This window comes from Theropithecus gelada, chromosome 18, assembly GCF_003255815.1.
Source record: "Theropithecus gelada isolate Dixy chromosome 18, Tgel_1.0, whole genome shotgun sequence".
NCBI classification, from domain to species: Eukaryota; Metazoa; Chordata; class Mammalia; order Primates; family Cercopithecidae; genus Theropithecus; species Theropithecus gelada.
This window is the reverse complement of record NC_037686.1, coordinates 13796068-13813633: the sequence shown is the minus strand read 5'-3', so window position 1 is coordinate 13813633 and position 17566 is coordinate 13796068. Positions and strand designations below refer to the sequence as shown.

General features: G+C 46.0%; 1 protein-coding gene and 1 non-coding gene across 3 annotated transcripts in view; both read left to right on the top strand.

Annotated features, from left to right (window-relative positions):
* The first annotated feature begins 2720 nt into the window (after positions 1-2720).
* LOC112611775 lies at positions 2721-2890 on the top strand. The gene has a single exon (XR_003116747.1). It is a non-coding gene; the product is annotated as a small nucleolar RNA SNORA81 (small nucleolar RNA).
* Positions 2891-6810: 3920 nt separating this feature from the next.
* The window catches only part of ABHD3 (abhydrolase domain containing 3), a 47538-nt gene continuing 36782 nt past the window's right edge, over positions 6811-17566 (top strand). For both annotated transcript variants that reach the window (XM_025365641.1, XM_025365640.1), the window contains exons 1-3: positions 6811-7092; positions 7826-7989; positions 9432-9614. In XM_025365641.1, coding sequence (XP_025221426.1) covers positions 6931-7092; positions 7826-7989; positions 9432-9614 — 509 coding nt within the window. In that variant the 5' untranslated portion in view covers positions 6811-6930. The remainder of the gene's footprint in view (positions 7093-7825; positions 7990-9431; positions 9615-17566) is intronic.

Sequence of the window (17566 nt, the reverse complement as noted above, 5' to 3'; positions counted from 1 at the left end):
ACATATGGACATAAAAAAGGGAACAACAGGCACTGGGGAGTACCGGAGAGTGGAGGAAGGGAGGGAGGCATGGGTTGAAAAACTGCCCATTGGGTACTATGTTCACTACCTGGGTGAGGGGATCCACACCCCAAACCTTAGTGACATGCAATTTACTCATGTAACAAACCTCTACTAAAAATACAAAAATTAAAAATTTTTAAAATTTTTGTGAATTTAAAATAAAAGTTGAAATTACTAAAAACAACAACAAAACTTGTCTTTCATTACATCTTAGAATGTTTTGGCCTTACTGGCCGGGTGCGGTGCCTCACGCCTGTAATCCCAGCACTTTGGGAGGCCGAGGCAGGTGGATCATCTGAGGTCAGGAGTTCAACACCAGCCTGGCCAAGATGGGAAACCCCATCTCTACTAAAACTACACAAATTAGCTGGACATGGTGGTGGGTGCCTGTAATCCTAGCTACTCAGGAGGCTGAGGCAGAGAATTGCTTGAACCCGGGAGATGGAGGTTGCAGTGAGCTGAGATCACACCACTGCACTCCAGCCTAGGTGACAGAGTGAGACTCTGTCTCAAAGAAAAACAAAGGTTTTGGCCTTTCTTACATTTAGCTATATATCTTTTCATGTGATTTATGCCTTTACAATTAGTTGTATTTTTTTTTTTTTTTTTTTTTTTTTTTGAGACGGAGTCTCGCTCTGCCACCCAGGCTGGAGTGCAGTGGCTGGCTCTCCGCTCACTGCAAGCTCCGCCTCCCGGGTTTAGTTGTATTTTTTAAAAAAAATCACTCCTTACTCTTAAAAAAATAATGTTCGGCCGGGCGCGGTGGCTCAAGCCTGTAATCCCAGCACTTTGGGAGGCGGAGGCGGGTGGATCACGAGGTCAGGAGATCGAAACCATCCTGGCTAACATGGTGAAACCCCGTCTCTACTAAAAATACAAAAAACTAGCCGGGCGTGGTGGCGGGCGCCTGTAGTCCCAGCTACTCGGAGTATGAGGCGGGAGAATGGCGTGAACCTGGGAGGCGGAGCTTGCAGTGAGCCGAGATTGCGCCACTGCACTCCAGCCTGGGTGACACAGCGCGAGACTCCGTCTCAAAAAAAAAAAAAAAACATAATGTTCATTGTGGCAATTAAAAAAAAAAGAGAGGTATGAAGAAAAAATCTCTTAATGAATTTCTTAATTTTGAATATTGATTGAAAGAGCTGAACTCTTTATTTTTTTATTTTATGTATGTATGTATGTATGTATTTATTTATTTATTTTAGACAGAGTCTTGCTCTGTCACCCAGGCTGGAGTGCAATGGCATGGTCTCGGCTCACTGCAACCTCAGCCTCCCAGGTTCAAGCGATTCTCCTGCCTCAGTCTCCCAAGTACCTGGGATTACAAGCACCCACCACCACACTTGGCTAATTTTTGTATTTTTAGTCGAGACAAGGTTTCACCATGTTGGCCAGGCTGGTCTCAAACTGCTGACCTCGTGATCCGCCCTCCTCGGCGTCCCAAAGTGCTGGGATTACAGGCGTGAGCCACCGCACCCGGCCAGAAATCTTTAATTTATTAAACATATTCCAGATGGGTTTAGTGGCTCAGGCTTGTAATCCCAGCACTTTGGGAGGCCGAGATGGGGGGATTGCTTGAGGCCAGGAGTTCAAGACCAGCCAGGGCAACATAGCAAGACCCTGTCTCTATGAAAACAAAAACAAAAACAAAAAAATAAGCTGAGCATGGTAATGCACACCTGTAGTCCAGCTACTCAGGAGGCTGAGGGGAGAGTTGCTTGAGCCCGAGATCGATTCAAGGCTACAGCAAGAGGGGTTCACACCACTGTACCCCAGTCTGGGTGAGAAAGCAAGACCCGATCTCAAAAAATAATAATAATAAATATAAAATAGTCCTATAATAGATACATTTGTGGGCAAAAAAATGAGCCATTAATATTTATTAATCTTTAAATGTTTTTGTAGGACCCTTTTATATTATCTATTAGGTTTCTATTGCTACATAACAAATTACCACAAACTTAGCAGCTTCAAACAACACATTTCTTATCTGGCAGTTCCCATGGGTCACAGGTCCAGGCACAACTTAACTGGGTCCTCTAATCAGGGGTTCACAAGGCTGAAGTTAAAATGTTGGCCATGCTGTATTTTCATCTGAAGATGTGACTGGGAAAGAATCTCCTTCCACACTCATTCAGGTTGTCGTCAGAATTCATTTCCTTGCAGTTGCAGGACTGAGGACTCCAGTGTTTTGCAGTTGTCTGATGGAGGCCACCCATAGATCCCAGAGGCTGCCTACGGTTCGCTGCTGTGCGACTCTCTCCGGGGCAGCTCACATGGCTGCTTCCTCAAGGCTGAAAGGACAGTCTAGCTTCCGTCTGCTAAGGAGTCTTATATAACATAGTGTAATCACAGGAGTGTTGACATCCCATTACCTTTGCTATCTCTATTGTATTGGTTGGAAGTGAATCACAGGTCCTCTCTACACTCCAAGACAAGGGCACCAGGAGGCAGAGATCACTGGGCTCTCCTTAGGGTCTGCCTGCCATACATTCTCTATGCAATTCTGATTTCTCCTTTGACATACAAATAGAGTTAGAAAAAAAAATGATAAAGAGCTTCATGACCATTTTATACCAACCTATAAAGGTCAACTGTGCTGCTTCAGGTCTGTCGCTTCAACTACAGACTTGATCAGGATTTTTAAAAATAAACATAACTTCCTGTATAAGCACTGTGCTAAAATCGCAGAAAGTAGGACCGTATCTTGGTTTTTGTGATAATGCTAGCAGAGTACACTCAAGAATAAACATAACGGCATTGGATTGTAAAGACTAGGGTGAGGCCAGGCGCAGTGGCTCACACCTGTAATCCCAGCACTTTGGGAGGGCAAGGCAGGAGGATTGCTTGAGCCCAGGAGTTCGAGACCAGCCTGGGCAACACAGAGAGACCCAATCTCTACAAAAAAGAAAAAACGTAGCTAGACATGGTGGCATGGGCCTGTGGTCCCAGCTACTTGGGAGGCTGAGGCAGGAGGATCACTCGAGCCTAGGAGGTTGAGGCTGCAGTAAGCCATAATCACACTATGGCATGCCAGCCTGAGTGACAGAGCAAGACCTTGTCAAAAAAAAGAGAGAAAGAAAGAGAGAAAGAGAGAGGGAGGGAGGGAGGGAGGGAGGGAAGGAGGGAAGGAAGGAAGGAAGGAAGGAAGGAAGGAAGGAAGGAAGGAAGGAAGGGAGGAAAAGAAAGATTATGATACCAAAGTGACACAAGTCGTGAGCTCTTGTGAGGAAAGTCATTGGCTTTGTAATTACCAAAACAGGTTTTGGAAGCACCCAGTCTTTGGTTCAAACTCCACTCATTTGCTGTGCAAACTTATTTCACTTGTTATTTGCTTCCATCTTCAGATCCTTGCACATGCAGTTCAATCGGTCTATACAAACTCTTTACCTTCATTTCTTATCTAGGTCTTCGCTCACATCTCTCAGGAAGTCTTTTCTGATCTTCCCTAGACTGTTGGGTGTGGCTAAGTTGCTCCATTACATGCTTGAAGTAAATAAACATTTGCATTCTTATTGACTGCCCAGCATCTGAACCTTCATCTGTGTTTGGGGACTCTTCACCAAATGAAGCAGCATCCATGCCCCACCACAGACACCGAAAATGCCAGATATTTGTTTTCCTACCTCCACAGCAGGGAGGAAGCTGAGATACAACCTAGACTGCACCAGTCAGTTCCATTCACAACAGACTTTGAATAAATAAGGATACAGTGAAATTAAGAAGCAGGGATAATCCATTGTAGTGAGGGCGCAGAGGTGGTAACACCCTGTTTCCAGAGGCAACAGTGTCAGGGATTTAGAACACAGCCTCGTGCCCAGTGTAGTTGGTCTGGATGCCAAATCCATGGAGTGTAGCCTAGAGAGAGCAGGAGTATTGTCATCACAGGACCAGCACCATGACTTTTAAAGGCCTTGTTCCTAACTTCCAAGCCTTGTTCTCTGGCCCTTCTGGAGTTTCATCAGCTACTAAATGCCCTTGTAATAAATTTCCTTTCTGCATATGGTAAGCCCAAATTGATTTTTGCTGTTTGTTACTAAGAATCCTGTGTGCCTGCTGCATCTGGAACCACCCCCGACACCACACTTTTTGTAATGTAATTGCTTACTCCTCTGTTGCCACACTAGACTCTAAGTTTTATTATCATTGGATCCTCAGTGCCCTGTAATCACCCAAGAAGAAACTGGTTGAGTGAATGAATGAAACTATTATTATCGGGAATAATAGTTTCTTGTTTTTTTCTTTCTTTTTTTTTTTTTTTGAGACAGAGTTTCTCTCTGTCGCCCAGGCTGGAGTACAGTGGCATTATCTCGGCTCACTGGAACCTCTGCCTTCCCAGGTTCAAGCGATTCTCCCATCTCAGCCTCCCAAGTAGCTGAGATTACAAGTGCCTGCCACCATGCCCAGCTAATTTCCTTGTATTTTTAGTAGAGATGCGGTTTCACTATGTTGGTCAGGCTGGTCTTGAACTCCTGACCTCAAGTGATTCAACTGCCTTGGCCTCCCAAAGTGCTGGGATTACAGGCATGAGCCACCACACCCAGCCAAAATAGTAGTTCTAAAGAAAGATGGTGAATGTTTTTCTAACAGGAAAGAAACTTGGACAACCTCCATCTCAATCATCTCATTTTACAAAGGAACTGAGGCCCCCAAAGAATAAATTATTTGCCTAAGTTTAGTGGATGAGTTCACAGCTGTTTTTTACTCCCAGGTCAGTAAACTTTCTACACACCATGATGCCTATAAAATATTATAGGCATCAATGTTTGTGTCTCCCACCTCCACCTTCATATGTTGCAGCCCTAGCCCCTCAAGGTGACGGTATTAGGAGACATGGCCTTTGGGAAGTAGTTAGGTTTAGGCGACATCATGAGGACAGGGTCCCTATGATGGAATTGGTACCTGTGAAAGAAGAGGAAGACACATCAGAGCTTCCTTTATCCACCATGGGAAGACACAGCAAAAGAGAAGCCATCTGCAAGGCAAAAGAGGGCCCTCACCAAAACCCAACCACATCAGCACCCTGATCCCAGACTTCCAGCCTCCAGAACAGTGAGAAATAAATGTATGTTTAAGTCACCTGGGCTATGGTATTTTGATATAGTGCCCAAGCTCAGACAAACATTTTATTTGATGATATTTTCACTTTAAGCTTAAACTTGGCCAGGCGCAGTAGCTCATGCCTGTAATCCCAGCACTTTAGGAAGCCGAGGCGGGTAAATCACCTGAGGTTAGGAGTTCAAGACCAACATGGTGAAACCTCATCTCTACTAAAAATACAAGATTAGCCAGGTGTGGTGGTGCATTCCTATAATCCCAGCTACTTAGGAGGCTGAGGCAGGAGAATCGCTTGAACCCGGGAGGCACAGGTTGCAGTGAGCCGAGATCTCGCCATTGCACTCCAGCCTGGGCAACAAGAGTGAAACTCCGTCTCAAAAAAAAACAAAAAACAAAAAACAAAAAAAAAAACAACAGAGCAAACTTAAACTGAAATATACATGCATTTATTGGTAGACAGTGCAGAAGGCAGGTTCAGGGGTTATGAATGCTAGGAAGTTTCAAGGATGGCAACCAGCATATGCATTCACGTTTGCTATGTGCGCCCAGGTGTGAGAGCCAGAGCATGAAAATTACTTCTGCTCACGGGGAGTCCACTACATACACTATTTTGTCCTCTTGGGAACTCTATAAAGTCGAAATTGTTATGCTACAGATTATTAAAACAAGAAAAAAACAGGGTCAGTAAAGGTAATTGAATTATTTTGCGTGCTGCAGCCAACCACCAAGTTGCAATGACCAAATCAAAACCAAATAAATTGCTCACTTCTGGCCCATCTCATGTCCCCATCTAAGTTACATCATTAATTTAAAATCCTGTGACATTTTTCATAATCTAGACAGGACTTTCCCTTCTTTCGTCTGTTTAAGTCTTGCCACTCTTCCTACCTCTCAGAGGGAGGAGTTCATAATAATAGGCATAGGCTATTAAATCTTCTAAGCATTTCAGATATCCATAAGTACACTGACTTACCATATTGCCATAAATAAGCCTAGGAAACCCTACTTCACAAACGGTTCCTTGTCCCTACATTAGGTAATCGGTGTGAATTTCCGTAAGTCTCTAAATTCAAAGCATTAATGAACTACAAATAGGCTTTTAACAATTGAATCCCGGTTACTATTCTAGATCTTTTCATTTATTTTCAGAGACACTTCTCATTTAAGTGGCACTTAGCAACTAAAAAGATTCACAGAGTGATTCAAAGTCGAGTATGATGTCCTCACTGTTGAAGGTTCATAGAATATTTTTTCTCTTTCCATAGTCTTGAGGACCAACGCAAACGTCTAGGGGATGTGGGATTCTTATCTGCTAACATATCTTTGGCATTAACTCCCCAAATCTTTGAATGCAAGGCACACTTCCCTGGCACTCTAAACCTCTAGTTTAGGGACACCCGCCGCAGAGCGGAATCATTCAAGGTCACTGGGGCAGCAGGTGCGGGACCTTAACCGGCGCTGCCTGGCCCGTCTCCATCTCCGAAGTCGGCTCAGTTATCCGCCCACTCTTGGGGGCTCAACGTCGCCGACCGCGACCTCGCTTGGAGACCCCGATCCGCCCGCCCTCCCGGTGGCCGGTCTTGGAACCGCGCTTCTGGAAGGTTCCTGAGTGGCTGGCAGTGGGGGCGGCTCCGGGACGCCGGGGCGGAGCCGGCGGCGGTCGGAGCTTCAGGCTACGCCTCCCTGGGCCGCTCCGCCCCGCAGGAGACGCTGTAGTCGGCGGTAGGCTGTGGCGCCGCGCCCGCTCTCGCCCGCTCGCCGGCCGGCTTTCCTCCAGCCGCAGCACCGGCGGGCCGCGCTCCGGGGGTCATGCAGCGCCTGGCCATGGACCTGCGGATGTTGTCCCGGGAGCTCTCCCTCTACCTGGAGCACCAAGTCCGGGTGGGGTTCTTTGGCTCGGGGGTGGGCTTATCCCTCATTCTGGGCTTCAGCGTCGCTTATGCCTGCTACTACCTGAGCAGCATTGCCAAGGTGAGCCGAGGGTGGCGCAGGGCCGCGGGCTGCTGCCGGGAGCGAGGGTCGCAGGCGCAGTGCGAGGCTGTGCGGCCAGGGAAAGTCGGCAGCCCAGAGGACAGGCGGCGAGCTGCTCCTGAGCGGCCGCCACGAGCGCGAGCGGGAAATCCGACAGTCCCCGCCCATTCGCCCGCTCCCTGGGGGGTCCCGGCCGGGCGGTCCTGGGAGCGCAGCCTGGACCCTGCTGACCTCCGCGCTGCGGCGCTGCCGGGTCGCTGATGGCGAAGGCGGCGGCGCACTCGGGAATGCCGTGGCGCTTTTGAAAATGACTCCCGGCAGGGCACGGTTGCTCATGCCTGTAATCTCAGTACCTTGGGAGCCCAAGGCGGGTGGATCACTTGAGGCCAAGAGTTCGAGACCAGCCTGACCAAAACGGTGAAACCCCGTTAAAATTACAAAAAATTAGCCCGGCGTGGTGTCGGACGCCTGCAATCCCAGCTACTCGGGAGGCTGAGGCAGGAGAATCCCCTGAACCCGGGAGGCGGAGGTAAAAACAAACAAACAGTTGCCTTCCCCTCGGGGCATTGGCGAAACCCCCGTTTCAGTCCTATGTGAATTATTTGCGTCAGCCCTCCAGAAAGAGATGTAATCGGAGGGAGCGCGCGCGCGAGCGACAAGTCTTTACCGGTTTCTGGTTTACGGTTGGCAGAAACTTTGCTCTGGGCCCTTCTCATACTGCTTTTCCCTTCAGAAACCCCAGTTAGTGACGGGGGGTGAGAGTTTCAGCCGCTTCCTTCAAGACCACTGTCCCGTGGTGACAGAAACGTACTACCCGACGGTCTGGTGCTGGGAGAGTCGAGGACAGACCCTGCTTAGACCTTTCATCACTTCGAAGCCCCCGGTGCGGTACAGGAAGTAAGTGAATTTCCGTTTTCAGTCATTTCTGCAAAATTACAGTTTTTTGTTTGTTTGTTTGTTTGCTTATTCCCAGTTCTTGGTTAATAGAATCTCTGCTTTAGGAAGTATATAGAACAGAAAGAGGGAATGAAAATGGAGGGTATGTCCCCGGCTCCACCCCCAGCTGCAGGAAAATACTCAAGTATTTGCCTCCTGGTCCCCGCCGTAACCCCCGACCTGATGTAAATAGTTTATTTTTAGGATGAGAGAAGTGTTTGGGGATTACTGTCTCGCAGTTTGTCATACATCTGTCAAAAAGACCCAGATCCTTTGATGATCTGCATTCATTCATTGATATGTAGCAGATACTGGGGGTGGGGGTGGGGCGAGAAGGATGCCTCTTAATTTGGGTTTTGGGCCATTGATTGGTGTAAAATGACTTCCTATTGACAGGCAAATGGGATCTTGATGATAATAGCCCTTGATGTGTTAAAGATACGGTCCAGGATTTATCAGGAACCAGATTCAAATGGTGCCTGTTATTAATTTCCCTTAGTCATTTATCCTTCTGGAGTTTATTTTGTTGCCTGGAACTTGCACTGTTTGTTTGGGAAAATTCTGTAAGTTTATAAATACTGTGTGAGAAATACTTTAAATTATTTCAGAAGAAAATCTTGAAGTATACTATACAGTATACTGTTCTGTATTATTGACTGCATTATTGAGTCCAAAGAGCTAGAGCAGTGGTCAGAGATTAGATCAGCATTTTACTTATTCAGACTTCCCTGTCGCGTTAGTTGAGTGACCTCAGTCAAACAAGGGTTGAATGCTGGGTGTTATAGTGAGTAAGTATTCATTTATCTTAATAATTCGCAGTTCATCTTTATATATGACCTTGTACGGAGGTTGCTGGAAATACTTGATGGTACTAATCTTCATAAAATCCTTCTAATGGCCGGGCGCGGTGGCTCAAGCCTGTAATCCCAGCACTTTGGGAGGCCGAGACGGGCGGATCACGAGGTCAGGAGATCGAGACCATCCTGGCTAACACGGTGAAACCCCGTCTCTACTAAAAAATACAAAAAAATTAGCCGGGCGAGGTGGCGGGCGCCTGTAGTCCCAGCTACTCAGGAGGCTGAGGCAGGAGAATGGCGGGAACCCGGGAGGCGGAGCTTGCAGTGAGCTGAGATCCGGCCACTGCACTCCAGCCTGGGCGGCAGAGCTAGACTCCGTCTCAAAAAAAAAAAAAAAAAAAAAAAAAAAAAAAAAAAAAAAAAAAAAAAATCCTTCTAATGAAAGAAAATGATATGTAGATCGAGATATGGGCATGTGTTCATGAATGCTGGAAAAATGTTATTTTTCGATGACCAAATAATGTCATGTGTTTAGAATTAAAACAGAAAATTAAGACATGACTTAAAACATGTAAATAGTAATGTCTTCTGAATTATTCCTTTCAGTGAACTTATTAAAACTGCAGATGGAGGACAGATTTCACTGGACTGGTTTGATAATGATAACAGTACGCGTTATATGGATGCCAGCACGAGACCTACTATCTTATTGTTGCCTGGCCTCACTGGAACAAGCAAGGAGTCATATATCCTTCATATGATCCATCTTAGTGAAGAATTAGGATACAGGTACCAGTAAAAGATTTCTTTTTTTTCACTTGATCCATTCCAAATGAAGTACAAATATATCTACGTGTTTGTTTCGGAAATACTTAGTACTTCTTGCGTAGAAAAGCAGTCCCTTAAGTTATTATTTTTCTCTGCATTCTTTTTTTCCTCTTTTTTCAGGAAGAGGCATAACTGAATCATCTCACAAGGGATGTCACTTAGCATAGTAGGCACCCTGCAGATTTAGGCTGAATTAATGAATGAAATTAGACTCATCAGAGCATTGACTGAGCCCTGCCCCCCACCCCCACCCCAATGGAGAGAGTGTTATGGAGGGAGAACAGCAATTACAAACCCCTGAGAGAGTACACAGTGGCCCTCATGGCACATTCTGGGGCCTGGATTCACTAATCTTGTCGCCCTGGCTCAGCTCCCAAGTGCAAAAAATATTCAGAATCAGTTTGTAGATCATCCCTATTTATCAAAGATGATCTCTGCCTCTTCTGACCACCTGAGTTTGCAGGTGCACTTGGCTAGTCTCCAGTTGATGATGCCACAGCTTTTCTGAGTAATCATTATTAAGCTCAGTCACCAGGTACAATTTAATTTTTTTGCAAGTGATTTAGCAACTTTAAGTTTCAAGTTCAGCTCTAGAATCTTAAAGTAGAGTCATTATAAAAGGTACTGTTTTTTTGTGCTGCAGACTTTTTTTTTTAGCTGATGGTAATTATTGTAATGGAACACTGTGAGTTGTATTTAAAGTAGAGTTGTATTTTTTGTTAAACTTGAAACACTTGTGTGAAAAGCTGATGGTACGTTTACCTTAAAAAAATAATTTTAGGGCCAGGCGCGGTGGCTCAAGCCTGTAATCCCAGCACTTTGGGAGGCCGAGACGGGCGGATCACAAGGTCAGGAGATCGAGACCATCCTGGCTAACACGGCGAAACCCCGTCTCTACTAAAAACACAAAAAATTAGCCGGGCGAGGTGGCGGCGCCTGTGGTCCCAGCTACTCGGGAGGCTGAGGCAGGAGAATAGCGGGAACCCGGGAGGCGGAGCTTGCAGTGAGCTGAGATCTGGCCACTGCACTCCAGCCTGGGCGACAGAGCGAGACTCCGTCTCAAAAAAAAATAATAATAGGCCGGGCGCGGTGGCTCAAGCCTGTAATCCCAGCACTTTGGGAGGCCGAGACGGGCGGATCACGAGGTCAGGAGATCGAGACCATCCTGGCTAACATGGTGAAACCCCGTCTCTACTAAAAAATACAAAAAAACTAGCCGGGCGAGGTGGCGAGCGCCTGTAGTCCCAGCTGCTCGGGAGGCTGAGGCAGGAGAATGGCATGAACCCGGGAGGCGGAGCTTGCAGTGAGCTGAGATCCGGCCACTGCACTCCAGCCTGGGTGACAGAGCAAGACTCCATCTCAAAAAAAAAAAAAAAAAAAAAATAATAATAATAATAATAATAATTTTAGGCTGGGCACAGTGGCTCATGCCTGTAATCCCAGCACTTTGGAAGGCCAAAGCCAGTGGATTGCTTGAGCCCAGGAGTTCAAGACCAGCCTGGGCAACATGGTGAGACCTAGTCTCTACAAAAATTAGCTGGGCATGGTGGCATGCACCTATAGTTCCAGCTACTGACAAGGCTGAGGTAGGACAATCAACTGAGCCCAGGAGGTAGAGCCTGCAATGAACTATGATCATGCCACTGGACTCCAGCCTGGATGACAGAGTGATAACTTGGGCAAAAAAAAAAAAGAAAAGAAGAACATTTTGATGTTTGATATAAAGGGGAAAATTCCATAATAGCTAACTCAATTTTAACAAGTTAATTCTGATCTTTTATAAATAATAGCCTATTTTGTCCATGAAGTAACATTCTCTCAAGAACTAGGATATGAAGTTCAAGAATTATATTCAAGAAATTTGCTTAGCAGTAGTAGGAATTCATCATCATTCCATGTTTAAGCACCATACAGTTAGATGTGAGGCTTGGTTCCTTTTTTTTTTGTGAGACCGCATCTGGCTCTGTTGCCTAGCATGGAGCGCAGTGGCATGATCATGGTTCACTGCAGTCTATTACTTACAGGCGTGAGTCAATGTTCCCGGCCTGGTTCCTTTTTTTTTTTTTTTTTTTTTTGGCTAAAAGTCATCCTCAGAAGGTACAGAAGATCATAAAGCCTTTTGTACATATTTAAATTACTGCTTCTAGATTTGGCCTGAGCTGTCTCCCAAGACTTAGAACTGCTTTTAAAAAACAATGTGGGCTGGGGGCTGTGGCTCACACCTGTGTAATAACAGCACTTTGGGAGGCCGAGGCGGGTGGATCACTTGAGGTCAGGAGTTCAAGACCAACTTGGCCAACATGGTGAAACCCCATCTCTACTAAAAACACAAAAATTAGCCAGGTGTGATGGCAGGCACCTGTAATCTCAGCTACTCAGGGGGCTGAGGCAGGAGAATTGCTTGAACCTGGGAGGCAGAGGGTGCAGTGAGCCGAGATCGTGCCACTGCACTCCAGCCTGGGCAACAAGAGCAAAACTCTGTCTCAAAAAAGATAAATAAATAAATAAATAATAAAAATAAAATAAAAAAAAATTGGGGCCCGGTATGGTGGCTCACACCTGTAATCCCAGCACTTTGGAAGGCTGAGGTGGGCTGATCACAAGGTCAGGAGTCCGAGACCAGCCTGACCAACATGGTGAAACCCTGTTTCTACTAAAAATACAAAAAAAATTAGCCAGGCATGGTGGTGCATGCTTATAATCTCAACTACTTGGGAGGCTGAGGCAAGAGAATTGCTTGAACTTGGGAGACAGAGGTTGCAGTGAGCCAAGATTGTGTCACTGCACTCCAGCCTGGGTGACAGAGTGAGACTCTGTCTCAAAAAAATAAATGAATAAATAAAAACAATGTGGTTGAAACTCCAAGGACTGAGTCTCATAAGCCCTGGAGTTGCCAGTGCACATACCTTTTGTCCGTTGCTTTTAAAGGTTGCCAGATTTTGGCCGGGTGCAGCGGCTCACGCCTGTAATCCCAGCACTTTGGGAGGCTGAGGCGTGTGGATCACAAGGTCAGGAGTTCAAGGCCAGCCTGGCCAACATAGTGAAACCCCATCTGTATTAAAAATACAAAAATTAGCCAGGCATGGTGGCGCATGCCTGTAGTCCCAGCTACTCAGGAGGCTGAGGGAGAATCGCTTGAACCCGGGAGGCGGAGGTTGCGGTGAGCCAAGATTGCGCAATTGCACTCCAGCCTGGGCAACAGGAGCGAAACTCTGTCTCAAAAAAATTTTTTTAAATTACAAAAGCAGAAACTGCAGGGCCTCTTGAGACCCAGGCTGAGAACTCCCACAGTGCTACTGGTCAAAGCAAGTCACATGGTCAGCCCAGAGTCAACGAGTAGGGAAATAGACTCTGCCTCTTGAAAGGAAGAGCTTCAAAATGTTTTTGCAACCACCACAGAAAGCCAGGCAGTTTTTTTTTTGTTGTTGTTTTTTTTTTTTTTTTTTTTTTTTGAGACGGAGTCTCGCTCTGTCGCCCAGGCTGGAGTGCAGTGGCCGGATCTCAGCTCACTGCAAGCTCCGCCTCCTGGGTTCACGCCATTCTCCCGCCTCAGCCTCCCGAGTAGCTGGGACCACAGGCGCCCGCCACCTCGCCCGGCTAATTTTTTGTATTTTTTAGTAGAGACAGGGTTTCACCGTGTTAGCCAGCATGGTCTCGATCTCCTGACCTCGTGATCCGCCCGTCTCGGCCTCCCAAAGTGCTGGGATTACAGGCTTGAGCCACCGCGCCCGGCCAGCCAGGCAGTTTTAAAGACCGCTAAGAATAAAAATAGATCTGGAAGTTTGGCACAAGGCTGAGTTGAGTCTTTGGGTACCAAAATGATCTAAGTCATTGGTACTGTAGCGTGGGATCTAGCAGATAACAGGGCTTGTGAAAAGCTGTGTAATATGAAGGAACGTGCTTGGGCTCTGGAGTCAAGCTGGATTCAGATGTTGGAACTGCCACTTTCTAAGGGACCCTGGACAGTTAGTTTAACATTCCTCATCACAGTATTCTCACCTACTTCACAGGGTTGTTAGAATGTGTAAAGTAGGCAGGGTGCAGGGGCCCATGCCTGTAATCCCAACAGTTTGCGAGGCTGGGATGGGTGGATCGCTTGAGGTTAGGAGTTCGAAACCAGCCTGGTCAACATGGTGAAACTCCATTTACCAGGCATAGTGGCGTGCGCATGTAATCGCAGCTACTCAGGAATCTAAGACACGAGAGTCACTTGAACTTGGGGAGTGGAGGTTGCAGTGAGCTGAGATTGTGCCACTGCACTCCAGCTTGGGAGACAAAGCAAGACTCCATCTCAAAAAAAAATAAGTGTAAAGTACTTGTTGGGGTGCCCTGCACAAAGTGGGTCTTTAGAAAATGTTTATGTCATCCAGCCACAGTGGCTCACGCCTGTAATCCCAGCAGTCTGGGAGGCCAAGGTGGGTGGATCACCTGAGGTCAGAAGTTAGAGACCAGCCTGACCCACATGGCGAAACCCATCTCTACTAAAAATACAAAGAAAAATTAGCTGGGTGTGGTGGTGGGCACCTGTAATCCCAGCTACTTGGGAGGCTGAGGCGGAAGAACTGCTTGAACCTGGGAGGCGGAGGTTACAATGGGCCCAGATGGTTGAACCCGGGAGATGGAGGTTGCAGTGAACTACTGCACTCCAGCTTGGGTGACAGAGCAAGACTCTGTCTTAAAAAAGAAAACGTTTATGTCTTCCTTCTCTCATCTATTCCCTGGCCAGGGTAGAAAATGTTTTATAGGCTGGGTGCAGTGGCTTATGCCTATAATCCCAGCACATTGGGAGGCCGAGGTGGGCAGATCCCCTCAGGTCAGGAGTTCAAGACCAGCCTGGCCAACATGGTGAAACCCCGTCTCTACTAAAACTACAAAAAATTAGCTGGACGTGGTGGCGGGTGCCTGTAATCCCAGCTACTCGGGAGGCTGAGGCAGGATAATCGCTTGAACCCGGAGGCGGAGGTTGCAGTGAGCTGACATCGCACCATTGCACTCCAGGCTGGGAGACAGAGCGAAACTCCGTCTCAAAAAAAAAAAAAAAAAAAAATTTATAATTCAAAAGAACGAGTACAAGCAAATCTACCTCTTGGGATACAGAAACATGTAGTTTCCTTGTGGGAGTACATAGATGTTACCATGTCTGCTATACATGAGCGTTTCAGTATCTTCAGTATGAATATCCCTGAAGCACAGGGAGCACTTGCCATCCTGTCCCAGTTACTATCTTGTGTAGAGGTTGAAGGTTTAGGGAGAGTCATGAAGTATGTCAGGTCACCAGGGAACTGTCAATTATTTACTGATGAGATATCAGATATGATATACGATTTAGACATTGGAGAGAACCTAACTCCCAGCATATGGTCAAAGGAGACATAGTGGTTTTTTATTAATGTTAAACCATTGCTTTTTTCCCTCTTACCTGAAAACTGACAAAAACAAAGTACTTTTCTGTTAAGGTTCTCTAATTCAAACTTCAGGATGGATGGGTTAGAAACTAGGCTTAAGTTTGTTTAAGATAATTGTGAGCAAAGGCTTTACTGTGTAAGTTAAAGGTAAATAGAATGAAGCTAGGCCTGGTGGCTCAGGCCTGTAATCCCAGCACCCTGGGAAGCCGAGGCAGGTGGATCACTTGAGGTCAGGAGTTTGAGACCAGCCTGGCCAACATGGCAAAACCTTGTTTCTACTAAAAATACAAAAAATTAGCCAGGCATCCTGGCATGCGCCTGTAATTCCAGCTACCTCAGAGGCTGAGGCAGGAGAATCACTTGAACCCGGGAGGTGGAGGTTGCAGTGAGCCAAGATCACACCACTGTACTCCAGCTTGGGCAAGAGTGAAACTCTGTCTCAATTTTTTAAAAAAGGGTAAATACGCTGGGCATGTTAGCTCACGCCTATAATCCCAGCACTTCAGGAGTCCGAGGCGGGTTGATCACGAGGTCAGGAGTTCGAGACCAGCCTGGCCAATATGGTGACACCTGTCTCCACTAAAATACAAAAATTAGCCAGGCGTGGTGGCGCGTGCCTGTGGTCCCAGCTACTCGGGAGGGTGAGGCAGAAGAATCACTTGAACCCGGGTTGCAGAGGTTGCAGTGAGCCGAGATCGCGCCATTGCACTCCAGCCAGGGATCTTTACTATTTTTCAAGTCCTAACGCAAGATCTATCTACCTTTTATGAAGCCTTTCTTAATCAGTTTTGCCCATCCTGACCTCATAGGGTTTTATTGTCTATACTACTTCTTGGACATTGAATCTTATACTGTCTTGTTTTATTACTTTGGTTGTAGTCATTCAACTGAAAATATGGTGCATATCTTTTCAATCTAACTAGATTGTACCCTCCTTGAGGCCAGGAACCTTATGTTGATATTTTGTTTCTCTACTACAGGCTCTAACGCAATCTTCAGTAAATATTATTGAATGAATAAATGAGTTATTCCAATGTTAATATTCATGTAAAGTTCTTAGAACGTGATCTGGCACATAGTAAACACTAGTAAACACTATCTGTTGTTATAGATAATAAATATATAGAAAATAAATAAATACATAAAAATTATAATTTATTACCTGAAATCAGAATCATATGACTAGCTGATGCCTGAATGTTCCTCTCATTCTACGCTTTGCTGATTATCATTTCTATTGTTACACTCAAAGATTTGGGGAATCTTAGAACTGAAATATTTCAGATTGCCTGATAAAATTACAGATATGGAAACTAGGCCTAGACAGGTACTCAAAACCCATGTAAGTTTCATTGCTTTTCTTAGGTGCCCAAGCTCAGAGTCTGCTACTTTTTTTGTTGTTTTTGTTCTTTGAGACAGGCTCTCCTTCTGTCACCCAGGCCGGAGTGCAATGGTGTGATCACAGCACCGCAACCTTGACCTCCAGAGTTCAAGCCTGAGCAGATTTGAGGCTCTCTGGTCCATCTCACTGTGACAGTGGTTCTCATCCTAGGGGCAGTTTTTCCCCCAGGGAACATTTGGCAATGTCTGGAGACATTTTTGGTTGTTATGCCTGGGGCATGTGCTACTGGCATCTAGTTGGTAGAGGCCAGAGATGCTGCTGAGTATCCTATAATGCACAGGACAGCACTGCTACAAATAATTATTTGGGCCGAAATGTCCATAGTACTAAAGACTGAGAAACTCTGTGCTATAGGTAGTCTTTTCCTTTTATTTAACCTTCATTAGAAGGCAGCCACCTGCTTCCCTGGTTAATGGGTTATCTTGTCACAGAAATTTCTTCTTACGAGATTTGTTCTTTATTTGATATTTCTTTTCTTTATATTTTGAGGAAAAAATTTATATAGTTCAAATATGTAGGAAAAATAAGCTTTGCAGAACAATTTCCCTCATATACATGCCCTTTAGAATTGTTTGAGGTAACTGTAAAAATTAATTGGAGATAGCTGTTACAGAAGCTTAACAGAGGTAGCCAGGTGTGGTAGCTCACGCCTGTAATCCCAGCACTTTGGGAGGCCGAGGCAGGTGGATCATGACATCAGGAGATCAAGACCATCCTGGCTAACACGGTGAAACCCCGTCTCTACTAAAAAATACAAAAAAGCAGCTGGATGTGGTGGCGGGCACCTGTAGTCCCAGCTACTCGGGAGGCTGAGGCAGGAGAATGGCTTGAACCCGGGAGGCGGAGCTTGCAGTGAGCTGAGATTGCGCCACTGCACTCCAGCCGGGGTGACAGAGCAAGACTCTGTCTCAAAAACAAAACAAAAACATACATGTGCATGTGTCTTTATAGCAGCATGATTATAATCCTTTGGGTATATACCCAGTAATGGGATGGCTGGGTCAAATGGTATTTCTAGTTCTAGATCCATTCATAATAGCAAAGACTTGGAACCAACCCAAATGTCCATCAGTGACAGACTGGATTAAGAAAATGTGGCACATATA